The sequence below is a fragment of the Cervus canadensis genome, chromosome 23 (assembly GCF_019320065.1).
Source record: "Cervus canadensis isolate Bull #8, Minnesota chromosome 23, ASM1932006v1, whole genome shotgun sequence".
Taxonomy (NCBI): Eukaryota; Metazoa; Chordata; class Mammalia; order Artiodactyla; family Cervidae; genus Cervus; species Cervus canadensis.
This window is the reverse complement of record NC_057408.1, coordinates 49,277,115-49,304,080: the sequence shown is the minus strand read 5'-3', so window position 1 is coordinate 49,304,080 and position 26,966 is coordinate 49,277,115. Positions and strand designations below refer to the sequence as shown.

The 26,966-nt window shown below is 41.4% G+C and overlaps 3 protein-coding genes across 3 annotated transcripts in view; 2 read left to right on the top strand and 1 right to left on the bottom strand.

The window, feature by feature from the left end:
- The window catches only part of ABHD3 (abhydrolase domain containing 3, phospholipase), a 56,762-nt gene extending 38,864 nt beyond the window's left edge, over positions 1-17,898 (bottom strand). Inside the window, exons 1-3 of the mRNA XM_043444357.1 lie at positions 17,609-17,898; positions 16,963-17,126; positions 15,540-15,722 (exon numbers count right to left, since the gene is read on the bottom strand). Coding sequence (XP_043300292.1) covers positions 15,540-15,722; positions 16,963-17,126; positions 17,609-17,770 — 509 coding nt within the window. The 5' untranslated portion in view covers positions 17,771-17,898. The remainder of the gene's footprint in view (positions 1-15,539; positions 15,723-16,962; positions 17,127-17,608) is intronic.
- LOC122425755 (40S ribosomal protein S29-like) lies at positions 6-24,265 on the top strand. Its single transcript, XM_043444359.1, has 4 exons — positions 6-16; positions 10,590-10,602; positions 22,602-22,612; positions 24,073-24,265. The coding sequence occupies exon 4, from the start codon at positions 24,086-24,088 to the stop codon at positions 24,254-24,256; it is 171 nt and encodes a 56-aa protein (XP_043300294.1). The 5' UTR covers positions 6-16; positions 10,590-10,602; positions 22,602-22,612; positions 24,073-24,085; the 3' UTR covers positions 24,257-24,265.
- LOC122425757 (putative 60S ribosomal protein L39-like 5) overlaps positions 10,592-26,966 on the top strand; it is a 28,187-nt gene continuing 11,812 nt past the window's right edge. Inside the window, exons 1-3 of the mRNA XM_043444360.1 lie at positions 10,592-10,602; positions 12,082-12,084; positions 14,230-14,249. The gene's annotated coding sequence lies outside the window, so the exon portion shown is untranslated. The remainder of the gene's footprint in view (positions 10,603-12,081; positions 12,085-14,229; positions 14,250-26,966) is intronic.

Genomic DNA, 26,966 nt, shown 5'->3' with positions numbered 1-26,966 from the left:
ACTGCAGATGGTGACTGTAGCCATGAAATTAAGAGATGCTTGATCCTTGGAAGGAAAGTTATGACCAACCTAGATAGCATATTAAAAAGCAGAGACATTACTTTGCCAACAAAGGTCCGTCTAGTCAAAGCTATGGTTTTTCCAGTAGTCATGTATGGATGTGAGAGTTGGACTATAAAGAAAGCTGAGTGCCGAAGAAGTGATGCTTTTGACTGTGGTGTTGGAAAAGACTCTTGAGAGTCCTTTGGATAGCAAGGAGATCCAACCAGTCCATCCTAAAGGAAATTAGTCCTAAATATTCATTAGAAAGGCTGATGCTGAATTTGAAACTCCAATTCTTTGGTCATATGATGCGAAGAACTGACTCATTTGAAAAGACTCTGATGCTGGGAAAGATTAAAGGTGGGAGGAGAAGGGGACAGAGGTTAGATGTCATCACTGACTCAATGGACATGAGTTTGAGTCAACTCTGGGAGTTGGTAATGGACAGGGAAGCCTGGAGTGCTGCAGTCCATGGGGTTGCAAAGAGTCAGACATGACTGAGTGACTGAACTAAACTCAACTGAACTGAACTTAAAGAAGACATATGTTTTAAAATCACAAAATTCTGATTTGAGAAAAAGCTAGAAATATTACATTTTACTGACTATTCAGAGAAAGATTTTAAATATACTACAAAAACCCGCAGGAAAGTTAAAATGCTGCATGGTCAGTCTTTGCTAAAAAAGAATGGCAAGACAGCCACTTGTATTTATTGCATAAGCACCTAAATAACACAGGAATTGGGGCTAAATTTAATTATGACCTTGAAGCTTTCCATCATTCAGAAAAGAACCACTTTCAGCATGTAAACATGACTTCAGGATAAAAATTGGATTCCAGGGTAAGATATCATCATGTGACTGTCCCCTGAGAGAAGGGGACAGAGCTAGTGAGAGAAAAGAAAGTGATGATCTGCACACTCTGGCAAGAGCAGCCTACGAACCTGGGATTTTCTTCCAAACTGCAGACAGAGATGTCTGCACTTTCTTTTAGGCAACTCTGAACAGTGGCTCACAGCTCCAATACCTCTCACTAGAGGAGAAAGTGTCCTGACTCCTCCACAGGCCTTTGTTCTTGACCCTGTTCAATCATCTGTATGTACTTCTATGGATTAAGATATGCGTTCAACACTGTATCTACCTCTAGCCTTGGGAATGAGGTGGAGAGATACAGGAGGATGAGACAGAGCAGCTTTGGAGGCAGGAAGCCTGAAGGCTTCCCCATGGCTCCCTTCTCCCATCCAATTGGTGACAATCAGTTAGCTGCTCTCATTTAACCCCTTTTCTGCCTTCACCATCGTCAGGGGACACTTTAGCAAAATGAAAAGGACTGGTTGAAAAAGAACTACTCTTCGTAAGACATTTGATAGGCCCCTGTTAACTTTCTAACTGCTCTATCTAAATTATTTTCACAATTTCTCCCAAACTATTTATCTATGTATTTTTAAAGTTTTATTTATTTGACTGCACCAGGTCTTAGTTGTGACATGCAGGATCCATTCAAACTCTTAGATGTGGCATCTGGGATCAAGTTCCCTGACCAGGATTCAAACCAAGCCCCCTGCATTGGGAGTATGGAGTCTTAGCCACTGGACCACCAGAGAAGTTCCCCCCCAAGTAATTTTAAAGGGTATGTATATGAGGGAAATTGTTCTGTAAAACTTATTTTTCCTACGCATTTTAACTATATAAATTTTCTTCTTAAAACAGGTAAAATACAAATAAAGAGGAGACACTAAATAAATAAAATCTGGGATTGAGAATTTTCTATGACAACAGACCACATTAACTAGGAAAGCTCTTAATGAAGGTGAACTAAGAGGCAGAGAGCTACCCGCAAGGCAGGATTTCTCAACGTTAGGCACCATGGGCATTTTGGATCAAGTACCTCTTTGTAGGGGGGCTATTGAGAACCACTTGGTTGAGAACCACTATTACAATGAAATGGGTCAGACAGCCTTGAATCTGCTCAAGCCCAGTGATCCACAAGAACAAAGGAATTTTTATCATATAACTTTGTTTTTCAGTTCTAAGATTCCACGAGTCTTTAAGTCTATGAATGAAAAGAATAACCAGCAAAGGCTGGAGTGAGAAGAATATTCAGAGATCATCATTTTTATTTTAGGTAATAACAACAGATAATATTTATCAGTGTGCTAGATCATCTTCTAGGCATTTTACATGAATATTAATATTGGAATGACTCGTTCATTCAAAAATTTATTGAACAGACAAGCTACTGAATTAAAGATTCAGTTAGTGCTTGTAGGAGAAAAACAAAATAAAGATATAAGATTCCTGGCCTCAAGAAGAAAACGTGAAAGTATTAGCTGCTCAGTCGTGTCCAACTCTTTGTGACCCCAAGGACTGTAGCCCTCCAGGCTCCTCTGTCCATGGTATTGTCCAGGCAAGAATACTGGAGTGGGTTGCCATTCCCTTCTCCAGGGGATCTTCCTGACCTAGGGATCGGGAAGACCAAGCCTCCTGCATCACAGGCAGATTCTTAACCATCTGAGCCACCATGTAGGAATGTATAAAAGTTTCTAAGGGATGAGAAAATAGATCGTGTTAGCTGAAACATGACTATATACTAGGCTAATGATAGAAACTAAAGAAAATTAAAAAAAAAATAAGTTAGGATCAAAATAGGCTTAGGGTGCAGACTGCCAGGTTAAGGAAAGATGACAAGGAAGTTCTGCTTCCAGAAATGTCATGGTAGATCCTGCAAGGCCAGTCCTTCCATAGAATAATAATTAAATGCTTGATAAATTATAAAGGCAATGGAGAACAACCAAAGCAGGCAGAAACTAAATGGGACTTGACACTTGGAAGGAAAAAAATGGCATTGGGTAAGTCTCCTTTCACAGCTTTTTGCCTGAGGGGAGGCACCAGCTGGCATTATCCAGTAATAGATAAAGGTCAAATAAAAATGTTCAGTCTCAAAAAAAAAAAAAATGTTCAGCCTCGTGGGCTTGAAAATCAGAAAACAGAATTTGCTGCAACTATAAGAGAAAATGAGGGGGGAAATCTCAGAAAAGAGAAAGATACAGAGGCAGAGGCCTAAATTCTGTATAAAAACACTGGGTGCAAAGCTCTGACTGAGTTTTCTGTGACATGGGTCCCAAGCAGCCCAGTGAAGGATGAAAACCTGTACAGAGATTTCAGCTGCTGTCTACTGCAGCTGGGACGGAGTTTTAAGTTTGAATTTACCCAAATTATCTCCCTGAAAAACAAAAATCAGTCATTAGAAAACTCTTTAGAAATACATAACAGAATCCAGAGTCTCTACAATGGATCATTCAAGCTGTTCAGAACAAAATCCACAATTACTATACTCTGAAGAAACAGAAAAATGTGGCCCAACTCAAGAGATAAGATAATCAACGTAACTGAAGTTGAGACAGTCCAAGGTGTTAGAATTAATAGGTGTGGATTTAAAGCAGTTTTGAAAACTATCCTCAAAGCCATAGATGAAAATTAGCTTGTAATGAATTTTCTTTTAAAGGAAATATCAGCAGAACAATAAAACCTATCAAAAATGGAAAACCTAGGTTGAAAAAATACAATACTGGAATAAAAAATATTCACTGGATTTACAAATTGCAGTTCCAATCTCAAGATGAGAGAGGAAAAAAAAAGATTGGGAAAAAATGAATAAAAGTTCATTGATTTGGGCACATTATCAAAAGATCTAACATACCTGTAATTTTGGATCCAGAAGGAGAGGAGAGAATAGGACAGAAAAAATATTTAAAGAAATAATGGCCAAAATTTTTACAAATTTGATTTTAAAAGACACAATTCATAGACTCAAAAAGAGAGAGAAAAGTGACAGGGGAAGGAGGGAATAAAAAAATCATAAAACAGTAAAACAGTAAAATCTATATCTACCATACTGATAATGACATTAAATGTGATTGGACTTAAAAGCTCTAATTAAAAGGCAGATGTTGTCAGACTGGATAAAAACCTTCAAGACCCAACTATATGCTATCTACAAGCAGTGCCCTGCAAATAAACACAGATACTTTGAAAGTTCATGTATAAAAAGAGATATATCACATAAATGATAAGCCTAAGTAGGACAGAGTGGATACAGTAATATCAGATAGATGTTACAACCAGAGACAAAGAAGGACATATCATAATGATGTAAGAGTTCATTCATAGGAAGATTAACGATCATAAATGTACATGTGACTAATAACAGAGGTTCCAAATACATGACATAAAAATTGATAGAATTAAATGGGAAAATAGAAAATCCATAATCATAGTTGATTTTAAGATCCTCATATCAGCTAGACAAAAAAACTAGTAAAGATATAAAGTATATGAATAACACTAACAACTATCTTAGCCTAATTCACATTTGTATAACCTAATCAACTATCTTAACCCAATTTACATTTGTATAACATTACATCCAACAGCATAATACATTCTTATTAAAAAATGATAATACCTGAATATTTCCAGCCTCACTGAGATCAGAAAGACATCAAGACAGACAAATATAATTCATATACTTTCTTCTAGAATATGAAGCATCAGAAATCAAACACATAATTAACAAGACTATATTACTGACTGTATTAATGCCTAGCTGCTGATTATCACATGGTAATGGAGAACAATGAAAGTTAATTCATAAATCATGAGCCTCATTCTCTCACTCTCTTGTTTCAACTCTTTCCCTATAAAATCTATTCTCTGAGTAGGAAACATGACTTATTTGCCTGTCGTGTCTTCAGTTTCCTGATAAAATTGAATCCTATGATATTACAGGTCTACATTATCTCTATAAGCAAAAGTCACGGGACTTGAGGAGCTAATTGTTCCCAAGTTGGGAGCCTGAGACATCCATGTGAAAATGTAGTAAAGGAGAGTTTTCAAAAATGACCAAGATGTCAAAGAGCCTAACAGAAGTCAGTTGGTGATGGACAAGGAAGCCTGGAGAGTTGCAGTCCATGGGGTCACAAAGAGTCAGACACGACTGAGTGACTGAACTGAACTGAACTGAATTCATGCATTTTTCTGCAGCAAGGCTGCATAGTGGGAACTTAACCCTGTCACACTGTTTAATTTTGGTGAAATTACTAACACCATAGTTCTGTTTTTGGTTGGTAAAATGGGGTTAGTAATATATATCTTGCAATTGAGTTCATATTAAATAAAATAACTTGTGTATAGCACCTATTATGTGGCAGACACTCAACAAAGCTTAATTTAATTACAGTAAACAAAAATAGCAACTCTAATTATTTCTTGCTGATCACAAGCTCTAAGTGCCCTTGTGAATTTAAAACAAAAAAAGACCAACAAGTTAACATTTAGCTAAATGCAATTTATTAGGCTAAATATTTTAAAACCAGGGCCGCAAGGGGAAAACGTCAGTTATCTTTGATGTGAGGAAGCTGAAAACCTTATTATACCATTAGTGTCAAGAGTTCTCTTTCAACAAACTCTGAAAATGTCTTATTGGAATCTTTCTTCCCCATTAGTGCTCCCATTTCCCCCAACATTTACTCAGTTGTTTTCTGACGTTCTCATATTTTATCTTACTCATTTGAATTCTAGCTGGGTCTCTTTGATATTTCTGTCAACTTAAGACCCAGTGGAACTAACCTACAGAAAATCCTATTTAAGAACAAAAGAGTTCTACATTAATAACTTAATAAAAAAAAATAATAATGAACTAACAGGAATTACTCTACATCACAGCTCACTACTGGCAACTTTATCTCCCCAAACCGAGTCAGAGACATGTATGTGTTCTAAGATGTAGATTCCAACGGCTGCTCCACCTTAGCCAGATCTCACCTTCCTTCTCCCTGTTCCTCCCACTGCCTGGCCAGGCACACTGCTGTCTCTGGGCTCTCCTAGGATGGTTTCTCAGCTGGTAATAGGGCCAAGGCAGTAAGTACCTCATTTCCATCTGAACAGACTAAAAGAATGTGAGGCATGTGGGAACTCAATTCCCTGACCTGGGATGGAACCCATACCCTTTACACTGGAAGTGCAGAATCTTAACCACTTGATCGCCAGGGAAGTCCGAGGGCCTTTTCTAAGCCAGACCATGGCCTGATTCACTCCTTTAACTTTCCTAGCTTAATGCTTTAACAAATGTTCATCATGGGCCAAGGTTCTTCATACACATTACACGCAATCCTTATAACCCTATGAAGTATAGGTGGTCTTTACAGATGAGAAAATGGAGGCACAGATTAACTAAATAATTTGTCATGGAAGCACGGGTAGTATGTGACAAAGCTGGAATTTGAATGCAGGCAGATTTGACTTAGTGATCCACTTAACCAGCTCACTATGCTGCCCCATGCTATCTAAGCTAGTAACATTAAAGTCTCTTTTTCCAAAAAGATGGGTGCTCTGAACACAGAGTACCCTTTGAGGGCACGTCAGCTCTGATAAAAAGAGCTTTGTCCCTGAGAGTTTGTTAATTAAGGTATCATTTTATAGTGGAACATCTAACAGCGAGTTCCCTAGAGAACAGGATTACTTGTTGGCATCCACCATATCCTTTCTCAGAATTGCCATTAAACAAGCTAAGTACCTCATTCAGTGCTTTCTAACATTTAGCATTATCTCATCTAGCCAGTCTCATGAATAATCAAGTTAACTGACTCATTCTCAAAACTTCAAAAATGAAATTATTTTAACAACAGATCATAAACATACTTTCAGATAAAAAACATTCTGATGTTAATTTAAAACAATGTCTTATCTAAGATACTGCTTTTAGATTATTGTTCAGTCACTAAGCTGTGTCCAACTCTTACGATCCCATGGACTGCAGCATGCCAGGCTGCCCTGTCTTTCACCATCTCCTTGAGTTTGCTCAAAACTCAAAAGCTCAAAACCATGAGTTTGCGCAAACTCATGTTCATTGAGTTGGTGATGCCATCCAACCATCTCATCCTCTGTCACTCTCTTCTCCTGCCCAAAATCCTTCCCAGTATCAGGGTATTTTCCAACGAGTTGGCTCTCTGCAGCAGGAAGCCAAAGTACCAGAACTTCAGCTTTAGCATCAGTCCTTCTAGTGAATATTCAGGGTTGATTCCCTTTAAGATTCACTGGTTTGATTTCTTTGCAGTCCAAGGGGCTCTCAAGAGTCTTCGCCAGCACCACAGTTCAAAAGCATCAATTCTTTGGCATTCAGCCTTCTTTACGGTCCAATTCTCACATTCGTACATGACTACTGGGAAAACCATAGCTTTGACTAGTAATCAAACTCATCCTTTCGTTTTTGTGCCTGATTTTCAATAGTTCATTCTCCTCTTCCTTCCTCCCTCGAGAAGAGTCTTCGGAGAGCCCTCCACTGTGCTCTTAATGCTTCAGGAAAAGCTAACCATCTACCTCCACTGGTGCTACTTCCTCTACATAAAAAAATGTGCAAGCCCAAACTCCAAACTGGAAAGAGAAGGAACATTTGCAATTAGTCAAATTTTAACCTCTTTAAAGTCATCTCCCACTTTAAGGGAAAGGAGAATAAAGGAGTAGCTCTTAGGCTAAAACAATCTACAGTAGCTAATAGAGAAAATTAAAAAGAAAAAATTCAAAAAGTGATAAAAGGAGATAACATAAATATTAGGTTGATGTATCTATATTAGCAACTATGTGGTGTTATCAAGAAATTCTGAGTTCTCTGCATGTGATGTGTATTTATTCTTCCTGAAACATTTATAGCTCAAAGAGTTACAATAATGGCAAGTTTTAAACTAGGAAACAAATATCTCTAATTTTCTTCTTTCTGATAGGTAAAAGAGTTATTGATGGTCAAAGGTTGACACTGAAATTGTTTGTATTTCTGCATTACCTTCATGTTGAAAAGACATTTGCTGAAGCATTTGATCCACTTGACCTTTACTTCTTTGTCCACTTCATACATCTATTAAACATCTTAAAATTTAAAAAATAAATCATCGCCCACTTCAAATATCTCAGAAAGATAAATGATGGACACTGACATCCTTGCTCCCAAAAGTGGGCTCTGCCATGAAGGACAGGAGATGTCAGTCCTGTCAAACCACAGAAGAAAATCAGGCTTTCTTTATTTTTTTAATGATCTTTTAAATTTTTTTTTTTTTTTTTTAATTTCTTTCTTTTTGGCTGTGCTGGGTCTTCCTTGCTGCGGGCTTTTCTCAAGTTGCAGTGAGCAGCTTGTGTGTTAGGGGTGTTAGGTGCTCAGTCGTGTCCAACTCTTTGCAACCCCATGGACTATGGTCCGCCAGTCTCCTCTGTCCGTGGCATTCTCCAGGCAAGAATATTGGAGTGGGTAGCCATTACCTTCTCCAGGGGATCTTCCAGATCCAGGCTTTTGAACTCAGGTCGCCTGCATTTCAGTCAGATTCTTTACCACCATGGAAGCAGTGAGCTGCGGCTACTCTCTATTTGCACTGTGGGGGCTTCTCACTGCTGTGGTTTCTCCTGTTGCCAAACACAGGCTCTAGGGCACACCGGCTTCAGTACCTGCAGTGCAAGGGCTTAGTTGTTCCACAGTATGTGGGATCTTCCTGGGTCAGGGATTGAACCCGGGTCTCCTGCATTGGCAGGAGGATTCTTTACCACTAAGATACCAGGAAAGTCCCTGTGAGTATTTTTTAAGTGTGGCAAGAAGCAAATTTTTTGAAACATAAGCCTGCAATCTTGACTAATTCCTCACTTGATCCTTTTGTCCTCTTCTGCTGTTTCTCTCATTTCTCTGTCAAAATTTAACTGTGTGACCCAGGAATTCCAGGCAGTCCACGGGTTAGGACTCCACACTTCCATTGCAGGGGTCCCATGTTCAATCCCTGGTCAGGGAACTAGGCTCCTGGAAGCCATTCAGCCAAAAAAACAAACAAATGTGTGACTCACTCTTGTCTCCTGAGGCCTTTGTTGCCCAGCAGCTGGGCTTCCTTCCTCCCGCCCTACTACATCTTCTCAAACTGTGCTTTATCTACCCTCATTCTCCTGGCCCTTTCAGTTGCATCCAACCATGCTGACCTATTTCTTCCCTCTATGAAATGTCTCGCTTGCTTCCTGGTAGTACAGAATCCTGGCATTTGCAATGCTTGATCAGTCAGTGCTGGAGGCTGTCACGGATCTCTCAATATCCACCCTGTCCTTCTTCCTCAGTAACAGAGTCCCCCAGTTTCCTCTGGGTACACATAGCTGCCCCAAATAAAGACTTTACTCTCAAACATCCTTTCCAGCTAAGAAAGAGCAGACCCATGTGAGGAAAGCAAAACTGACAAGCACATGTGTTGCAAAGCATCCTTAAAAAAAAGATGGTGCCTTCTCTAGTCTCCCTTTTTTCTTCTTCTTGGGGATTGGAATGTAGATGTGACAGCTGGAGCTGAAGCAGCCATAAGTTATGAAGCAACATGATAAAAGATACTTACGTTTTTTCAAAAAGTATTTATTTATTTATTTAAAGTATTTATTTATTCGACTGAGCCATTTATTTATTCGACTCAGCCATTCGACTGAGTATTTATTTATTCTTAGTTGCAGCATGTGGGATCTAGTTCCCTGGCCAGGGATTGAACCTGGGCCCCCTGCTTGGGAGCAAAGAGTTTTAGCCACTGGATCACTGGGAAAGTCCCAAAACTTGCTCTTCTGATGCTACAGAATCTCAGTTCACCTTCTTAGATTTTCACATGAGAGAGAAATAAACCTGTATCTTGTTTAAGTCACTGTTATTTTGAGTATTCTGTCACTTGGAGCCAATCCTGGTCCTCTCTAATGAATTTCTTCCTTATTCCTGAATATTCTCTGCCAGTTCCACTAGACTGTGCTTATGCTCTTTGAGAACAGAGGTTCTGATACTGTACTTGATTGTGCCAAAATACTTAATAACTGACCTAGATGTCAATGAACTTATTATTGCACAATTCTGGATGGGTCACTCTTTTTAAATATTAGTTGGGGGTGGCATAAAATAGATGAACGGTCTCAACAGAAGATGATTAAGATGCTCTTAGAGTTACCATTTTTCTCTCTGACCTTACTTGAAGTAGTATACAGTATACTGTTTGTTTCAATAGTGTCTGACTCTTTGAGACCCCGTGGACTATAGCCCACCAGGCTCCTCTGTCCATGGGATTTTCCCGGCAAGAATACTGGAGTAGGTTGCCCTTTCTCCTCCTGGGGCTCTTTCCAACCCAGGGATCGAACCTGAATGTCCTATGTCTCCTGCATTGGCAGGCAGATTGTTTACCACTGAGCCACTGGGGAAGTGTTGGAACTTCTTCAGAGAATGAGAAAAAGATTTAAGAAAACAGGATATTATCCTTGTATGCAAAATAATACCTCTTAGGCTGTGTTATTGAATAGAATTTTTTAAAAAAGAAATCTTGGAGAAATGAATGAGATTTCCAGCTACTTTATCAATTATATGGGTATAACTTATTATAGGGAATAATTTTTTCTTCAGTACTTTGGTTTCTGAGAGGGCTTCTCTCTAAATACACTCTTGGCCTCCTGGTCTTCTTACCTTATTTGCTCTCTGGGAGATGGACTTTTCTGATTGATACAATTTGGAAGAATGACTGGAGTTGTCTGACTCAGCAAATTCTCTTCTCCCAGAGACAAGTTAATTCAGGGAGTACGTGGTGCACTCTGTCAGTGAAGACAAGCCAAGTATTCCCCATTCAGTTTCATTTACCTTTGCCCTCCTTTGCTCACAATTACCTTACATGACCCTTAGCTTAGTTTCCTTTCATTATTAATTTTGAATTAGTGAACTTTAACAGAAAAGCTCTGCCTCTTTTTTAGTTTTTGGGTACAGGAAAAGACATCTACTTAAGAGTAACACATGAAAGGAGTTAGGTTGCCTCTAAATCATATCTCACCAGTGAAACATCAGTGATTCCCTGGTGACCTGACAGAATGCACAACCCTCCCTATAAACTTGAACTTTACATAAGATAGTAACTAAGGCTTGAAGGCACATGCACCCTCCTGATATTTGGGTGCTTGTGCAACTCTACTGTATAGAAAACATTATCATAATGTACAAGCATTCCTGTGAGGAAACTAGATGTTTCCCAAGAAGCGGGTTTGCTTGTACTTGATCTTTAAACTATTAAAAAAACTGTTCTACTGTTCTCAGGGAATAAAAAGCTCATGAAGGAAGACAAACATATCTACAGACCTGCTTTGTTCAAGGCATGAAACCACCTGATACACTCTAGTTCATTTCAGCTCTGTAGTAAGTGAGAAGCTATATTGGGGAAGCTAAAAATTAGTTGCCCAGGGTCCCTCAGCAAGTGGCAGTTCCAACATTTGAACCCAGACCTGGCTTTAAAGCACATGCACTTTCCCCCACGTTACACACCTTTCCCTAAGCTCTGTTATCTGCTTCATCCCATGCAAGGGATCATCAGTGACTTAGATCTGTTTTGCAGCCTAAGGACTCAGTCTAGACTTGTACCAAAGAACAGGATCCATTTTTTTTTTTTTTTTTTAATGTCAGTGGCACTGAAACCACCTCACTGTCTCCAATAGATTGCAAACATACTTAATAGGAGGTGGAGTCTAAATTCCCACCTTCTGACTTAAGGCTGACCACATGACTTGTTTTGACTACAATCTGGCAGAAACAATATTATGAGAGTGCTTAAACTGCAGTGTTGGTTGCTCAGTCATGTCTGACTCTTTGTGACCCCATGAACTACAGCCCGCCAGGCTCCTCTGTCCATAGAATTCTCCAGACAAGAATACTGCAGTGGGTTACCATTCCCTTCTGCAGGGGATCTTTCTGATTCAGGGATCGAACCTGGGTCTCCTGCACTGCAGGCAGATTCTTCACTTGTCTGAGCCACCACCAGGGAATGGGCCTAAAGAAGACTTGCAGTTGTCACTTTAGGTTCTTTTTAAAAACATTTTTTTTAAATTTATTTATTTTGGCTGTGCTGGGTCTTCATTGCTGTGCATGGGTTTTCTCTAGTTGTGGCGAGTGGGGGCTACTCTTCATTGTGGTTTGCAGGCTTTTCATTGCTGTGGCTTCTCTTGTTGCAGAGCACAGGCTCTAGAGCAGGGCTCAGCAGCTGTGGTGCACAGGCTTAGTTGCCCCACAGCACGTGGGATCTTCTTCAAACCCATGACACCTGCATTGGCATGCAGATTCTTAACCACTGGACCGCCAGGGAGATCTGACTTTTGGACTCTTGGGACCCTCTGCCACCCAGTGAACACTGGTGAGCCTGATGGAGGGTGAAAGATCATGTGGAGCTGACATAAGCCATCGCTGCAGATGACTCCCAAGTCCAGAGTTTCCCTGGCTGCTGACCACAAATGCATGAATCATTCCAGCCAAGGCCAGAAGAACCACCCAGCGGAGCTCAGCTCAAACTTTTGTTGACCCACGGAATTGTGAGCAGAAATGCTGCTGTTTTTAGCTACTATGTTTGGGGATAATTTGTTATACAACAAAAGCTAGCCCTCTCAACCTAGGGTCAGAGATTCCTTGCAGTTAAAAACAAATGAGGTTAGGCCCAAAGGCTATTGAAAAGTTTACTGGTCATTGTTTATTCATACATTCTGCTACCTTCAACCCAGTGTGACTCAGCATTAGAGTTCCTGAAACCCAAATAAGCTGTCTTCAAGCAGCCAACAGTGAACTGGTCTAGCCTGTCCCTCTCTAAGCTCCTTGTCATAAGGGCAATTGGCCATAACTCTGTTTCCCTTCACAGTGTAAAGCCTTCCTTATTGTACATTCTCAATAAATTTCTAAATCAGTAGAAGAGATTTTAGCCCTTAGGGAAACTAGAACCTTCCTAAAGCATCTGTCTGCAGCGCAGGAGACCCGGGTTTGATCCCTGGGTTGGGAAGATCCCCTGGAGAAGGAAATGGCAGCCCACTCCAGTACTCTTGCCTGGAAAATCCCATGGACGGAGGAGCCTGGTAGGCTACAGTCCATGGGGTCGCAAAGAGTCAGACTCGACTGAGCAACTTCACTTTTTCACATTCACAGCTTTGAAGCACAGTGTAATGATAGCCATGGTAATAAAATTTGGAAATTTTTACACGTGATGGAAAAAGCCACACCTACTGGCAACTCTACAGCTGATGAGATTCAGTCTTTGAGTTTTCACTACATTGTGTTTTGTCTATTTATGTGTACAGTTACACATACATGTATACATTCTTATATTCTTTTCCACTATGGCTTACCTTAGGAGACTAGATATAGTTCCCTGTGCTATATAGTAGGACCTTGTTGTTTATCAATTCTAAATGCAATAGTTTGTATCTATTAACCCCAAACTCCCAGTCCATCCCTCTTCCTCCCCATCTCCCTACAATTACATTGTTTTTATTTTTTAAAGATTTTTTTTTTTTGATGTGGACCATTTTTTAAATGTCTTTATTGAATTTGTTACAATATTACTTCTTTTTATGTTTTGGTTTTTTGACCAAGAGGCATGTCGGATCTTAGTATCACAACTAGGGATCAGACCCCACTCCCTGCACTGGAAGGCAAAGTCTTAACCACTAGAGTGCCAGGGAAGTCCCCTCCCCATTTTTTTTTCTTCAAAGATTTTTTTGATGTAAACTGTTTTTTTTTTTTTTTAATTTTTTTTCATTTATTTTTATTAGTTGGAGGCTAATTACTTTACAGTATTGTAGTGGGTTTTGTCATACATTGACATGAATCAGCCATGGATTTATATGTATTCCCCATCCCGATCCCCTCTGCCACCTCCCTCTCCACCCGATTCCTCTGGGTCTTCCCAGTGCACCAGGCCTGACCACTTGTCTCATGCATCCAGCCTGGGCTGGTGATCTGTTTCACTATAGATAATATACATGTTTTGATGCTGTTCTCTCGAAACATCCCACCCTCGCCTTCTCCCACAGGGTCCAAAAGTCTGTTCTGTACATCTGTGTCTCTTTTTCTGTTTTGCATATAGGGTTATCGTTACCATCTTTCTAAATTCCATATATATGTGTTAGTATACTGTATTGGTCTTTATCTTTCTGCCTTACTTCACTCTGTATAATGGGCTCCAGTTTCATCCATCTCATTAGAACTGATTCAAATGAATTCTTTTTATGGCTGAGTAATATTCCATGGTGTATATGTACCACAGCTTCCTTATCCATTCGTCTGCTGATGGGCATCTAGGTTGCTTCCATGTCCTGGCTATTATAAACAGTGCTGCGATGAACACTGGGGTGCACGTGTCTCATTCAGATCTGGTTTCCTTGGTGTGTATGCCCAGAAGTGGGATTGCTGGGTCATATGGCAGTTCTAATTCCAGTTTTTTAAGATTTTTTTGATGTAAACCATTTTTAAAAGTCACTATTTTCAAAAGCACTTTCTAAATCTTGGGTGACACTTCAGGCAAAGTATAGAATCAGAAATTTAAATATGTACAAAAGGTTTTATGATCTGTACTTTTTCAGCATGACTGTTTCAGCAAGAAAATTGGAATCAAGCCTCAGAACTAACTAGACGGTGCTTAAACATGGGATAATAATAAAATTCCTGCTATTTCTGAGTGGAAATTTAATTGGAATCATAATTCTGGAATACCATCTTAAAACTTCCAAGAGACTGTCACCTCATGAACAAAATCAGCTTTATCTATAAAAAAAATCAGAGTCAACTTATTAAAATTGAATCAGCTATTATGGTATTCTCTTCTCTCTTTTTTTTTGCATTTTCTTCTTTATATCAAAGTGTTTTTATTAATATAAAGTCAACATCAGTTTTTTATACAAACAAGTCTCTAAGTTTAAGAAAAGATAACAACTCTACTTTAACTGCAACTCACAGTGTTCCACAACCATAAGTATCATTGGCAAAAAAAGACTAAGGCTCAAAACAGCAGTACCTTTCACATGACTCTGCTTTAAAATTTTAGAGCTCAACCAGAAACTTAAAGTTGCTAAGTTGCTCAGAAAAATTAAATAGTATCTGGTGACTGAGTTGAATAATAATTACTTAAAAATGCTGCACCATCGTTAACTGGGCCCTGGCCTTGCGCACCTGCAAACTCAGGTGGACAGAAAAGGCACAGATCACCTTTGGAAAGATAAGGATGATCTACAAGCTGACTCTGAATATTGGGATCGATTTGATCTGATGAGAGAAGACTAGGGGACCCAGGGTTCAAATATGAAGTCTGACATGAGGACCCCTGTGTGGTCTCTCAAGGGTTTGTAATTGCTGTTCTCCTAGCAATCCCTTCACTGTGACGTACTGCTTCTCAGGCCTAGGTCCTATAATTCCTAGGTGATTCTAATTTAATTCATTTGTTTGGCCAAAATCTGTTACTCAGTGACGAAGTGCTATTTTCTGTGAAATGATTCAGTTACGCATTTTCCTGAACAAAGAGGAAGGAAGAAGCAGGGAAAAATAATAATTTAGGGGATTACTTAATCCATGGAAGAAATAACAAGTATTTCAGAAACAAACATGTAGACACAGTGAAGCCTCATTTAAAATGAATTAAGTGAAAAATAAAAGAAATCATTCATGGGTACCTGTATCCTAGTTCTTCACTGAGGTGGATCATATGAAGGATATAGGATTCCTTGCTTGTTCCAGTGAGGCCAGGCAACAATAAGACAGTAGGTCGGGTGCTGGCATCCATATAACGCTTACTGTTATCATTATCAAACCAGTCCAGGGAAATTTGTCCTCCATCTGCAGTTTTAATAAGTTCACTGAAAGAAATAATATAAAAGATATACTCCTTTAGTGTTTCAAGTCATGGTTTTTTTGTTGTTTTTTTTTTTTTGGCCACACCACATGGCATGTGGGATCTTAGTTCCCTGACCAGGGATCGATCAAACCCACAACCCCTGCATTGGAAGGGCACTTAAACACTGGACAACCATGGAAGTCCCGCAAGTCATGTCTTAATGTTAGTTCTTAATTCTGTATATATACCTGACATTATTTAGTCATCTTAAAATAACTTTTTTATGCATCCACTGACACACACGTCACTTTCTTCCATTGCATGGATGTCACAAAATTACTACAATAAGTATTTTCAGCAAGATGAGTAAAAGGTAGTATATAAAAATGAACTTCAAACTACTTCACATACTTATTTTAATCATTTCCTCATTACTCTGAAATACCCAGCATTTAGCCCACTACTTCACATACTTATTTTAATCATTTCCTCATTACTCTGAAATACCCAGCATTTAGCCCCTATTTGATTGAGGTCACCCAAATAATTCAACACGGAAATGATGAATAAGTAAACTGCTGAACTGGTCACTGCTCTTTCTGTCTTCACTCTACAATGCAGTCTCCTCATAGTGCATATTACAAAATTGGCTTCTTAAAGGTTTCAAAGTACTTCTCACGCAGTATCTACAACCTTGAAGAATTTTCCCAAATAAATAGTGCAAGTTCCAGGCAACAAAAGAAATTCCAGAAAGGAATAGATGACTCAGGAAAATTAATAATAGGCACCATTTAAATCTCCTGGTTACTAATATATTCTGGACCACATCTTTTAACACCTTAAGGACATTAGCATCGAAACCCATTTGCTTATCAATATGATAAGCACTTTACTGGGGTCCATCACAGAAAGTCCAAATTAACTGGCACCCATCTCACCCCCACCACCAGCTCAATGTACATCATCAAAGAAACTAGGTTCTCAGAGCCAGATGCAGGGCAAATTGGGAAAAGAGTAAGTCCCAAGCACCTCTCATCTTAGAAACAAACGTTTACACCGGAGCACCTCCCCCGCACAGTGATGAAAGGTGACACGTGAATATCTTCCTGCAGTTGCGCGTGTGTGGCACACATACCTTCCACCTACATCCCTCCTTGCTCTTCTATATACTTCCTAAGCCAGAGGTTCTATGAACCAAACACTGAAAGTATGCAAAACACTGTGACTTTGAAGAAATGACTGAAAAATGGAAATTTACATACTTCCTGTACTGCACCAGGGGCTTGGAAGTGATGAAAGGTCTCAGCAGCGTCTGTCCTCGACTCTCCCAGCACCAGACGGTCGGGTAGTAGGTTTCTGTCACCACGGGACAGTGGTCCTGAAGGAAGCGGCTGAAACTCTCACCCCCCGTCACTAACTGGGGCTTCTGTGGAGAGAGCCAGTATCAGCGAAGGGCCCAGAACAGAGCAAAGTTTCTGCCAACCGTAAACCAGTAACAAGCGCAGACTAGTCCCCCAGCGCGCGAGACCAGTCTGATTAACATCCTTCTTGGAAGCCTGATGCAAGTTCTTCAAACACAACGAACCTAAGAGCGGTTTATTAAATCCCTCTAGGGAAAGGCGAGAGTTGACGCCCGGGAGTCACCCTGAAAAATGTTAAGAGAGCATCTCTGGGGCAGCTCCGCCGGGTTAGCGAAAGGTGACCGGGCAGCGCCACCCGCGCCGAGGTCAGCAGGGTCCCGCGCTCTCGGAGGGCATCCATCAGATGCCGGGGAAAGGGGCCCCCCGGACAGCCCCGGCCACTCGCCCTTGGCTTGCAGCGGCACCTCCGGCTTCGCCTGCTGTTGTCACTCCCGGCAAAGCTGCCCGCGGCCCTGCGCCAAGGCGCCCGCGGCATCCCCCGGCTCACCTTGGCAATGCTGCTCAGGTAGTAGCAGGCGTAAGCGACGCTGAAGCCCAGGATCAGGGAGAAGCCCACGCCTGAACCGAAGAAACCCACCCGGACTTGATGCTCCAGGTAGTGCGAGAGCTCCCGGGAGAGCATCCGCAAGTCCATGGCTAGGCGCTGCATGGCGCGGGGACCGCGGGAGCGCGGGTCTTGGGGCGGGAGGCCGGCTAGCCGGCGACAGCGGGCGCGGGGATGCCTCGGACCTTCCGCCCGAGCGGCTGCAGCCCGGCTGAGCGCGGCTTCCGGGCGCGGTCGATCAACCCACGGAGGCGTAGCCCGGCCCCCAGGCCGCCGCCGGCTCCGCCCCGGTTTCCCCCGGGCCGCCCCCACCGCCTGCCACTCAGGAAGCTTCCAGAGGCGCGGTGCCAAGCAGGGCCACCGCGAGGGCGGAGGAGGCGTCTCCGGACCAAGTCGCCGTCAGCCGGAGCGAACCCCCAGAGTCGGGGTGGGAGCGGGAGAGCGAAGATGGACATGGGCCTGGAAGCGCGCTTTCAGGTCCTGGCCGACTGGCACCTGCCCCGATGACCTTGACCGATTCCGGCAGGGTCTTGGTTAGCCCTGTATATAATGAACCAGCAGGTTTAGGGTGCCGGGGAAGGATACCCTGGAGTTAGAAGATTTGGGAAGTTCAAGCATGTTGGGAGAATGCCCTACGTAGTGAAAAAAAAAAATCCTACATCCCCCGAGGAAGCTGTGTTACCTCCTGAAAACTATCAAAAGAGAAAAAATAGTCTACAAACAAGTCAACAGTAAGGGCACTCGTAGTGACTTTAAATCTCCCTGAATCCTTTAAGTAGCTGAGTATGCCTTAAATGAGAAGTGGTTCTTGAAAATAAATGAGATCAAGAGTAGAAACTGGGATTCAACATTTTTAAAAGCTTATTTGTGGTTCTTTAACATTTTCAACTTATAGACACATGGAAATTGAGAGTTACCTAATGTACAGAGGAGAAACCATTTATGAAGTAGCCCCTGCTAGGCTTATTTATGGCAACATGACTAAAGCCAGGAGCTGCTCACATGCATCTAAAGGGATTAGAAGCTTTAACAATCCGTTGTTATGAGCTCCTTGCACCAGAAGGTACCAAGAATGCAAAGGGAAAAAGGCAAGGGCTGTGTAGACTATGACAGAGTTCACAGAATTGTAAATTAATGGTATAAATAAGTGAGAGGGAAATGGATTGGGCAAGAATGAGCAGTTTATGTTGTTTGGCTGTGGTTTGGTCGTTGCAACTTAATGGTTGCCATTACTCAGAATAATTGTTATCGTTTTTCAGTCTGTAGAACAGTAATTTTTGCCTTATAGAGTTATTAAGGTGACTAAATGAAATAATGTATGTGTTGGCCTCCACCTGAATGTAAGTAATTCTCTTTCAGTCACTGACTCTTGTGCTTGAACACACCCAGAAACGCAAAGGCATGTGGTGATTGCCATGATGGTTGCCATACTTGACAATTTACTTGCTGCATTCTTTGCAATGCCTGTTCCTGCTTTCTACCCTGCCCCACCAATAGATACATGTGTATTTCATTTTGCTAAAGTTTGAAGTGAAAAATATAAAATTCTTCATTGGCATCCCAGTGTGCAGAAAAGGTGCTTACCTGCAAGTAAGCAATTCTGAACTCATCCACCAAGCTTAGATCATTTACTCTTTCAGAGCCTCCAATGTCTAGTCTCTAAAATAAAATGGTTGAAATGGAAGAGGCCCAAGTTTCTTTCTGTCACTAAGTCCAGGCTCACTCTCTGCTCCCTGCACAATAGGCCAATGAATCCAAGAGAGGAGGTCTTGAGGCAAGGAGGAGAGTATAATTGGAGTATCGGCGACCAACAAGATGGCAGGCTAGTGCCCCAAGAGAACCATTTTATTGGGGTCTGGATGTCAGGTTCTTTTACATATTAGAGATGAGGGGAGGTGAGGAAAGTAAAGTAAAAAAGGCCATTAATCTTGCAAATATCTCCTAGAATGGCAAGCCTCAGGCAGAGGATGTGTTAATTTCTTCTTTCCTGTCATCCACTGGTGAAGAGGGTTCTGAACAAAGGCACTTTAGTTTGACAGTCAGGCAGAGGGGCAGGATTCTCTGAGGCAAACCACTCTGTATCATTATAAAACAAAAGCAATGAAAAGCAAGTCAAAGAAAGTTCCACCGTGGAGTCAGAACTGGCTTCCTCCCTGCAACATTTCCTGTAAGAAGCACATTCAGAATCTTCCTTAAGAAAAGAGCCATTACTTCCAAGCAGAAATAGAGACACAGAGCTAGAGACCAAATGTATGTACACCAAGAGGGGAGGGGAGGCAGGGGGATGAGTTTGGAGATGGTGATAGACATACAAGCATGAAGACTTTTGAGAGTCCCTTGGACAGCAAGGCAATCAAACCAGTCAATCCTAAAGGAAATCAACCCTGAATATTCATTGGAAGGATTGATGCTGAAGTTGAAACTGAAACTCCAATACTTTGGCCACCTGAATCGAAGAGCCCACTCATCGGAAAAGACCCTGATACTGGGAAGGATTGAAGGCAAAAGGAGAAGGGGGCAACAAAGGATGAAATGGTTGGATGAGATGGCAACTAACACACACAATGAGAACCTACTGTGTAGTATAGGGAACTCTGTGCCTATACTGTGTAGTATAGGTGACTTAAATGGGAAGGAAACCCCCAAAAGATGGGATATATGAATATGTATAGAGAACTATGGTGTTGGAGAAAACTCTTGAGAGTCCCTCGGACTGCAAGGAGATCCAACCAGTCCATCCTAAAGGAGATCAGTCCTGGGTGTTCATTGGAAGGACTGATGCTGAAACTGAAACTCCAATACTTTGGCCACCACATTCGAAGAGTTGACTCATTGGAAAAGACCCTGATGCTGGGAGGGATTGGGGGCAGGAGGAGAAGGGGACGACAGAGGATGAGATGGCTGGATGGCATCACCGACTTGATGGGCATGAGTTTGAGTAAACTCTGGGAGTTGGTGATGGACAGGGAGGCCTGGCGTGCTGCGATTCATGGGATCGCAAAGAGTCCGACATGACTGAGCGACTGAACTGACTGACTGACTGATAGCTGATTCACTTCGCTGAGACTAACACAACATTGTAAAGCAACTATACTCCAATTACAAAAAAAAAAAAGCCATTACTTCCTTTTTTTCTCTGTGGCTCCACCACCCAGTTTGTGGTATCTTAGTTCCCTGACCGTGGATTGAACCCAGACCCTCAGCAATGAAAGCATGGAGTCCTAACCACTGGACTGCCAGGAAATTCCCTATTACTTCCAATTTAGATCTGGAGAAGGAAATGGCAACCCACTTCAGTATTCTTGCCTGGAAAATCCCATGGACGGAGGAACCTGGTAGGCTACAGTCCATGGGGTCGCAAAGAGCTGGACACGACTGAGCAACTTCACTTTCTTTCTTTCTTTTCCAATTTAGATGAGGAAATGAAAGCTCAGACCCCAACACAATCCCAGTGATCTCTTCCTCCTGGTGCCCATGCCTTTGTATAGTCCTTTCTCCTTGAGCACAGATACAACCTGTGACTGACTTCTATCTGATAGAATAGGAAAAAAGTGATGCAATGTTACCACTCCTGTGATTACATTGTATTATATGATTCTAGCTTAGCATTCCCTAAGAAAAGCAATGCCAAAGAATGCTCAAACTACTGCACAATTGCACTCATCTCACATGCTAGCAAAGTAACGCTCAAAATTCTTCAAGCCAGGCTTCAACAATACGTGAACCGTAAACTTCCAGATGTTCAAGCTGGATTTAGAAAAGGCAGAGGAACCAGAGATCAAATTGCCAACATCCGCTGGATCATCAAAAAAGCAAGAGAGTTCCAGAAAAATATCTATTTCTGCTTTATTGACTATGCCAAAGCCTTTGACTGTGTGGATCACAATAAACTGTGGAAAATTCTGAAAGAGATGGGAATACCAGACCACCTGACCTGCCTCTTGAGAAATGTGTATGCAGGTCAGGAAGCAACAGTTAGAACTGGACATGGAACAACAGACTGGTTCCAAATAGGAAAAGGAGTACATCAAGGCTGTTTATTGTCACCCTGCTTATTTAATTTATATGTGGAGTACATAATGAGAAACACTGGGCTGGAGGAAGCACAAGCTGGAATCAAGATTGCCAGGAGAAATATCAATAATCTCAGATATGCAGATGACACCACCCTTATGGCAGAAAGTGAAGAACTAAAAAGCCTCTTGATGATAGTGAAAGAAGAGAATGAAAAAGTTGGCTTAAAACTCAACATGCAAAAAACAAAGATCATGGCATCCAGTCCTGTCACTTCATGGCAAATAGATGGAGAAACAGTGGAAACAGTGGCAAACTTTAATTTTGGGGGCTCCAAAATCACTGCAGATGGTGACTGCAGCCATGAAATTAAAAGATGCTTACTTCTTAGAAGGAAAGTTATGACCAACCTAGATAGCATATTAAAAAGCAAAGACATTACTTTGCCAACAAAGGTCCGTCTAGTCAAGGCTATGATTTTTCCAGTAGTCACATATGGATGTGAGAGTTGGACTATAAAGAAAGCTGAGCACTGAAGAATTGATGCTTTTGAACTGTGGTGGTGGAGAAGACTCTTGAGAGATCCTTGGACTGCAAGGAGATCCGACCAGTCCATCCTAAAGGAGATCTGTCCTGGGTGTTCATTGGAGGGACTGGTGCTGAAGCTGAAACTCCAATACTTTGGCCACCTCATGCAAAGAGCTGACTCATTGGTAAAGACCGTGATGCTCAGAGGGATTAGGGGGCAGGAGGAGAAGGGGACGACAGAGGATGAGATGGCTGGATGGCATCACCGACTCGATGGACATGAGTTTGAATAAACTCCGGGAGTTGGTAATAGACAGGGAGGCCTGGTGTGCTGCAGTCCATGGGGTTGTAAAGAGTCAGACATGACTGAGTGACTGAACTGAACTGAGTTTAGCATACTGTGCTGTGCTTAGTCGCTCAGTCACGTCCAACTCTTTGTGACCCCATGGACTGTAGCCCATCAGGCTCCTCTGTCCATGGCTTTCTCCAGGCAAGGATACTAGGGTGGGTTGCCATGCCCTCCTCCAGGGGATCTTCCCATCCCAGGGATTGAATCCAGGTTTCCCACATTGCAGGCAGATTCCTTCCCTCCTGAGCCACCAGGGACCCAAGAATACTGGAGTGGGTAGCCTATCTCTTCTCCAAGGGATCTTCCCGACCCAGGAATCCAACCGGGGTCTCCTGCATTGCAGGCGGATTCTTTAGCGGCTGAGCTACCAGGGAAGCCTCTAGCTTAGCATACCGGAGCTAAAAGTTCTCCTGATGACCTTGAGGAAGCCAACAGCCCTATAAACTGCCCATAGAGAGAGCCACATGACAGGGAAGTAGTGATGGTCTCTAGGGCTTATGGGTAGCCTCTAGCTGACAACCAGCTACACCTTCAGGGAAAGGAATTCCACCAACATCTGAATGAGCTTGAAAGCAGATTCTTCTCCAGTTCAGCCTCCAAATGAAAACACAGCTGACCAACATCTTCATTGCAGCCTTGTGAGAGCCCCCAGCAGAGGGTTCAGCTAAGTTGTGCTTGGACCCTTGGACCAAGGAAACTGTTAGAAAATAAACATATTCTTTTAAGCTGCTCATTTTGTAGTAATTTGTTATGTAGCAATAGAACACAAGTAGAGAATATAAAATGGTCTTAAAAAATCATTCAAAGATGAATAAATATCAGTGGCTCATTATTTATTGTAGAAATGTTTAAAATAAAGATTTCAGCTACTTCAATCAATAGTCAAAACTAAGAAACCCACTGAAAGATTTTTTTTCTTTATACTTCTCTTTTTAAAATTGTCACAATGAATTTTTACTTTTTAAAAAGTTTTTTAAAAAGTTTTTTTGGCTGTGCTGGGTCTTCATTGCTTGGGTGGCTTTTCTCTAGCTATGGCAAGTGGGGGCTACTCTCTAGTTGAAGTGGGCAGGCTTCTTATTGCTGTGGCTTCTCTTGTTGCAGAGCACCAGCCGTAGGGCATGCAGGCTTTAGTAGCTGGAGCTCCCGGGCTATAGAGCACAGGCTCAGTAGCTGTGGCCCACTGGCTTAGTTGCCCTGGGGCATGTGGTATCTTCACGGACCAGGGATTGAACTTGTCTCCTGCCTTGGCAGGCAGATTCTTTACTACTGAGCCACCAGGGAAGCCCTGAGCATTTTCCTTTTTAAACATTAAAAAACTTATATTATGTACATAGGTAGGTATGTATGTATACATACATATATATATATACACATATATTTAAATTTGAACCTAATTGTAAAGGAGTAACTCACAGGAAAAGATATAAAGCTAAAAGTAAGATAGGCTAAAACATTCTAAGACATAAATGAAGACAAGTTTTAAATAGGAAAGCATCGCCCTTTTACCTCGTTGCAGCTGAGAAAGCAACATGGGTCACCAGCAGCTCTACTGGAGCCATCCGAGAAAATTCGGCCAGGGTCCTCGCTCTTGCCGGGTCTGCTCAAACCGGCACGGTCTGATCCGGAAATACGGCCTCAATACATGCCGCCAGTGTTTCCGCCAGTATGCGAAGGACATTGGCTTCATTAAGTTGGACTAACTGAACTTCCTTAGAAGCCATCTTCCTTAGAGCCATCTTCCTAGATGGCTCATCCAGCACATCAACCTTAGGTGGAAATAATACTAGCTCTTTGTATATAAAATAAAAGTTTTCAAAAGTTCAAAAAAAATAAATAAGTAGGAAAGCATCTTCACAAATTTTGTGTAATGTGCCTTGTACCTGTTGTTAAGGAACAGTATTTAGAAACCAAGATCTGGGTCCTTGTTTATGGTTATAGATAGGTAGGTAGATAGATAGATAGATACAGTTATTTCTGTGTCTATCCCTCTGTATTTACATTAAGATAAAGGTGAATTCAGAATATAACTCTTTTATGTGGACTCCCTGATGGTTTTAGGAGAACTTAAACCTCAGGGCTTCCCTGGTGGCCCAGAGGGTAAAGCGTCTACCCACAATACGGAAACCCGGGTTTGATCCCTGGGTCGGGAAGATCTCCTGGAGAAGGACATGGCAACCCCATTCCAGTATTCGTGCCTGGAGAATCCCACGGCCGGAGGAGCCTGGTGGGCTATATATATAGTCCATGGGGTCACAGAGAGTCAGACACGACTGAGCGACTTCAAACCTCTTAGCAATATCTCTGGCTTGGTTTTTTTTTTTTCCCCTTTAATTTTTGGTTAAAGCAAAAATTCTACTTATAATCGGAAACAACATAAATCCTTAACCTCCTCAATTACATGGCATTTCAGCCACAGAACTCAGAGGACAGAATGGTTTACACTGACAGCGAATTTGAGAATTGCAAATCATAAGACACAGATTTAATGAAACACAAAATTTTAGGTTACATTCAATTAAAAAAATATTGTCGCTCTATACCGATTGTTATTAAAAATTGCAGATGGTTGCCAAATTATTTATTAATAAACCACTCTGGCCCTAAATTCCTCAGTTTTAATTTTTATTGCATTGATTGCAGCCCTAACTTTAGCACTAACAATCCCTAAAACTAACAAAGTCCAACCTAAGCACTAACAATCTGACTTCTAAGTGATCGATTTCTTTGGGAGATGCGCTGTCCCCTAGGAACTGAAGCAGGAGACTTGAGGATGAGAAAAGGAGCTAAAATAAGGAAGGGCTAAGTAACAGGCAAAAAGTGTTGGAAAGGATGAACAGACACGTGGGACCCCCTGTGGAGGTCTAGGCAAGAAGCAAGTTGCACTTTTTGAAAGCTTAGGAAGCGGTCAAGGGGGCAGATGAGTCTCTGGTCCACAGCCCAGCCTGTACTGTTTAGATTTATCACTGTGATGATTAAAGCTTCCTCAAGGTTAATTTGTGTTTATTAGATTCAGAAAATGGCAGCCAAGTAGTATCCACAATAGGGAGATGAATTAGCCTGCTTCCTCCAAGGTAACTAGAGTCATTTGAGAATACCTTCTTATGGAGCAGATTAATTTTCAGGCTCTAACCTAACTGGAGGAACATAAAGTTGATGCTTCTTCTTCCTCCTTCCCCAGGGGGAGGCCAAAGACACACTCTGTGTAAGATAGAATGACTAACAGACAGATAGAAAGAGAAAGAAAGAGAAATTATTGTATGGACTCCAAGAGAAATGGTTGAAATCAAAATCATCTTAATAGAACATCAATATAATTACCCTCCATGCAAAGATGCAGCTTTCTGATCACATGTGGTTGGAAAAAGAAATATTTTTGGCCACCTTGACATCTGCGAAAACACCCTGCCCTGTTAATTCCCAAATAGCTTGTTTACAAGTTAATGTACCCATAGTAGGCAAGTGTGGAGTGGTCATGAGAAACACTGCAAGGATGTGCTAAAATAAGTCCTTGAGCAAGGCAACTCATTTAAGTTAAATTTAAAAAAAGGAAAAGAGAACAGTATATTCTTACCTTCTTAGTTGAAATCTCCAAACTTACCTGTATACGCATTCACATGTGTATGATTGATAGTCTTTGAGGGCTTAGGAGGGGGATGATGATAGCCAAACACAAGTGAAGGTAATGATTTTTTTCCTACTTCATCAAAGATCATAACCTATGGTATCCAGAATTCTAGGATGTCCTCTTCTCAAGATTCCTCCCCATACGTTCAAGTTTACCTTGGAGATACTGCATTTGGTTCTAGATCACTGCAGTAAAATAAATATCACAATAAAGCAAGTCATACAAACTTTTTGATTTCCTAGTGCATATGAAAGCTATGTTTACACCATACTGTCGTCTATTAATTGTGCAATAATAGCATTATGTCTAAAGAAAATAATGTACATACTTTAACTAGAAAATACTTTATTGCTAAAAAAAGTTAACCATCACCTGACAAGCAGGGTTGCCACAAAACTTCAATGTGTAAGAACTCAGGGTCTGCAAGTTTCAATAAAGCAAAGTGCAATAAAATGACGTATGCCTGTGCACAGACTTGTATAACTCCCTTCCCATGTGAATATGATGGCACGTCATTTCTGTGATTATGTTGCATTCTATGGCAAAGGTGAAGTGAATTTGCAGATGTAATCAAGGTCTATAATCAGTTGACTTTGAGTTAATTGAAGAGGAGATTATCCTGGTTGGATGGATATGAGTTTGAGCAAGCTCTAGGACATGGTGAAGGACAGGAAAGCCTGGCATGCTGCAGTCCATGGGGTCACAAAGAGTCCTATACAACTGAGCGACTGAACAACGAGAGTAAATCAGATGAGCCTTTTAAAAGAGGGTCAGAAATCTCTGCT

Excerpts from the sequence above, each read along its gene's own strand:
- LOC122425755 (XM_043444359.1), top strand. The coding sequence starts at position 24,086 with ATGGGTCACCAGCAGCTCTACTGGAGCCATCCGAGAAAATTCGGCCAG.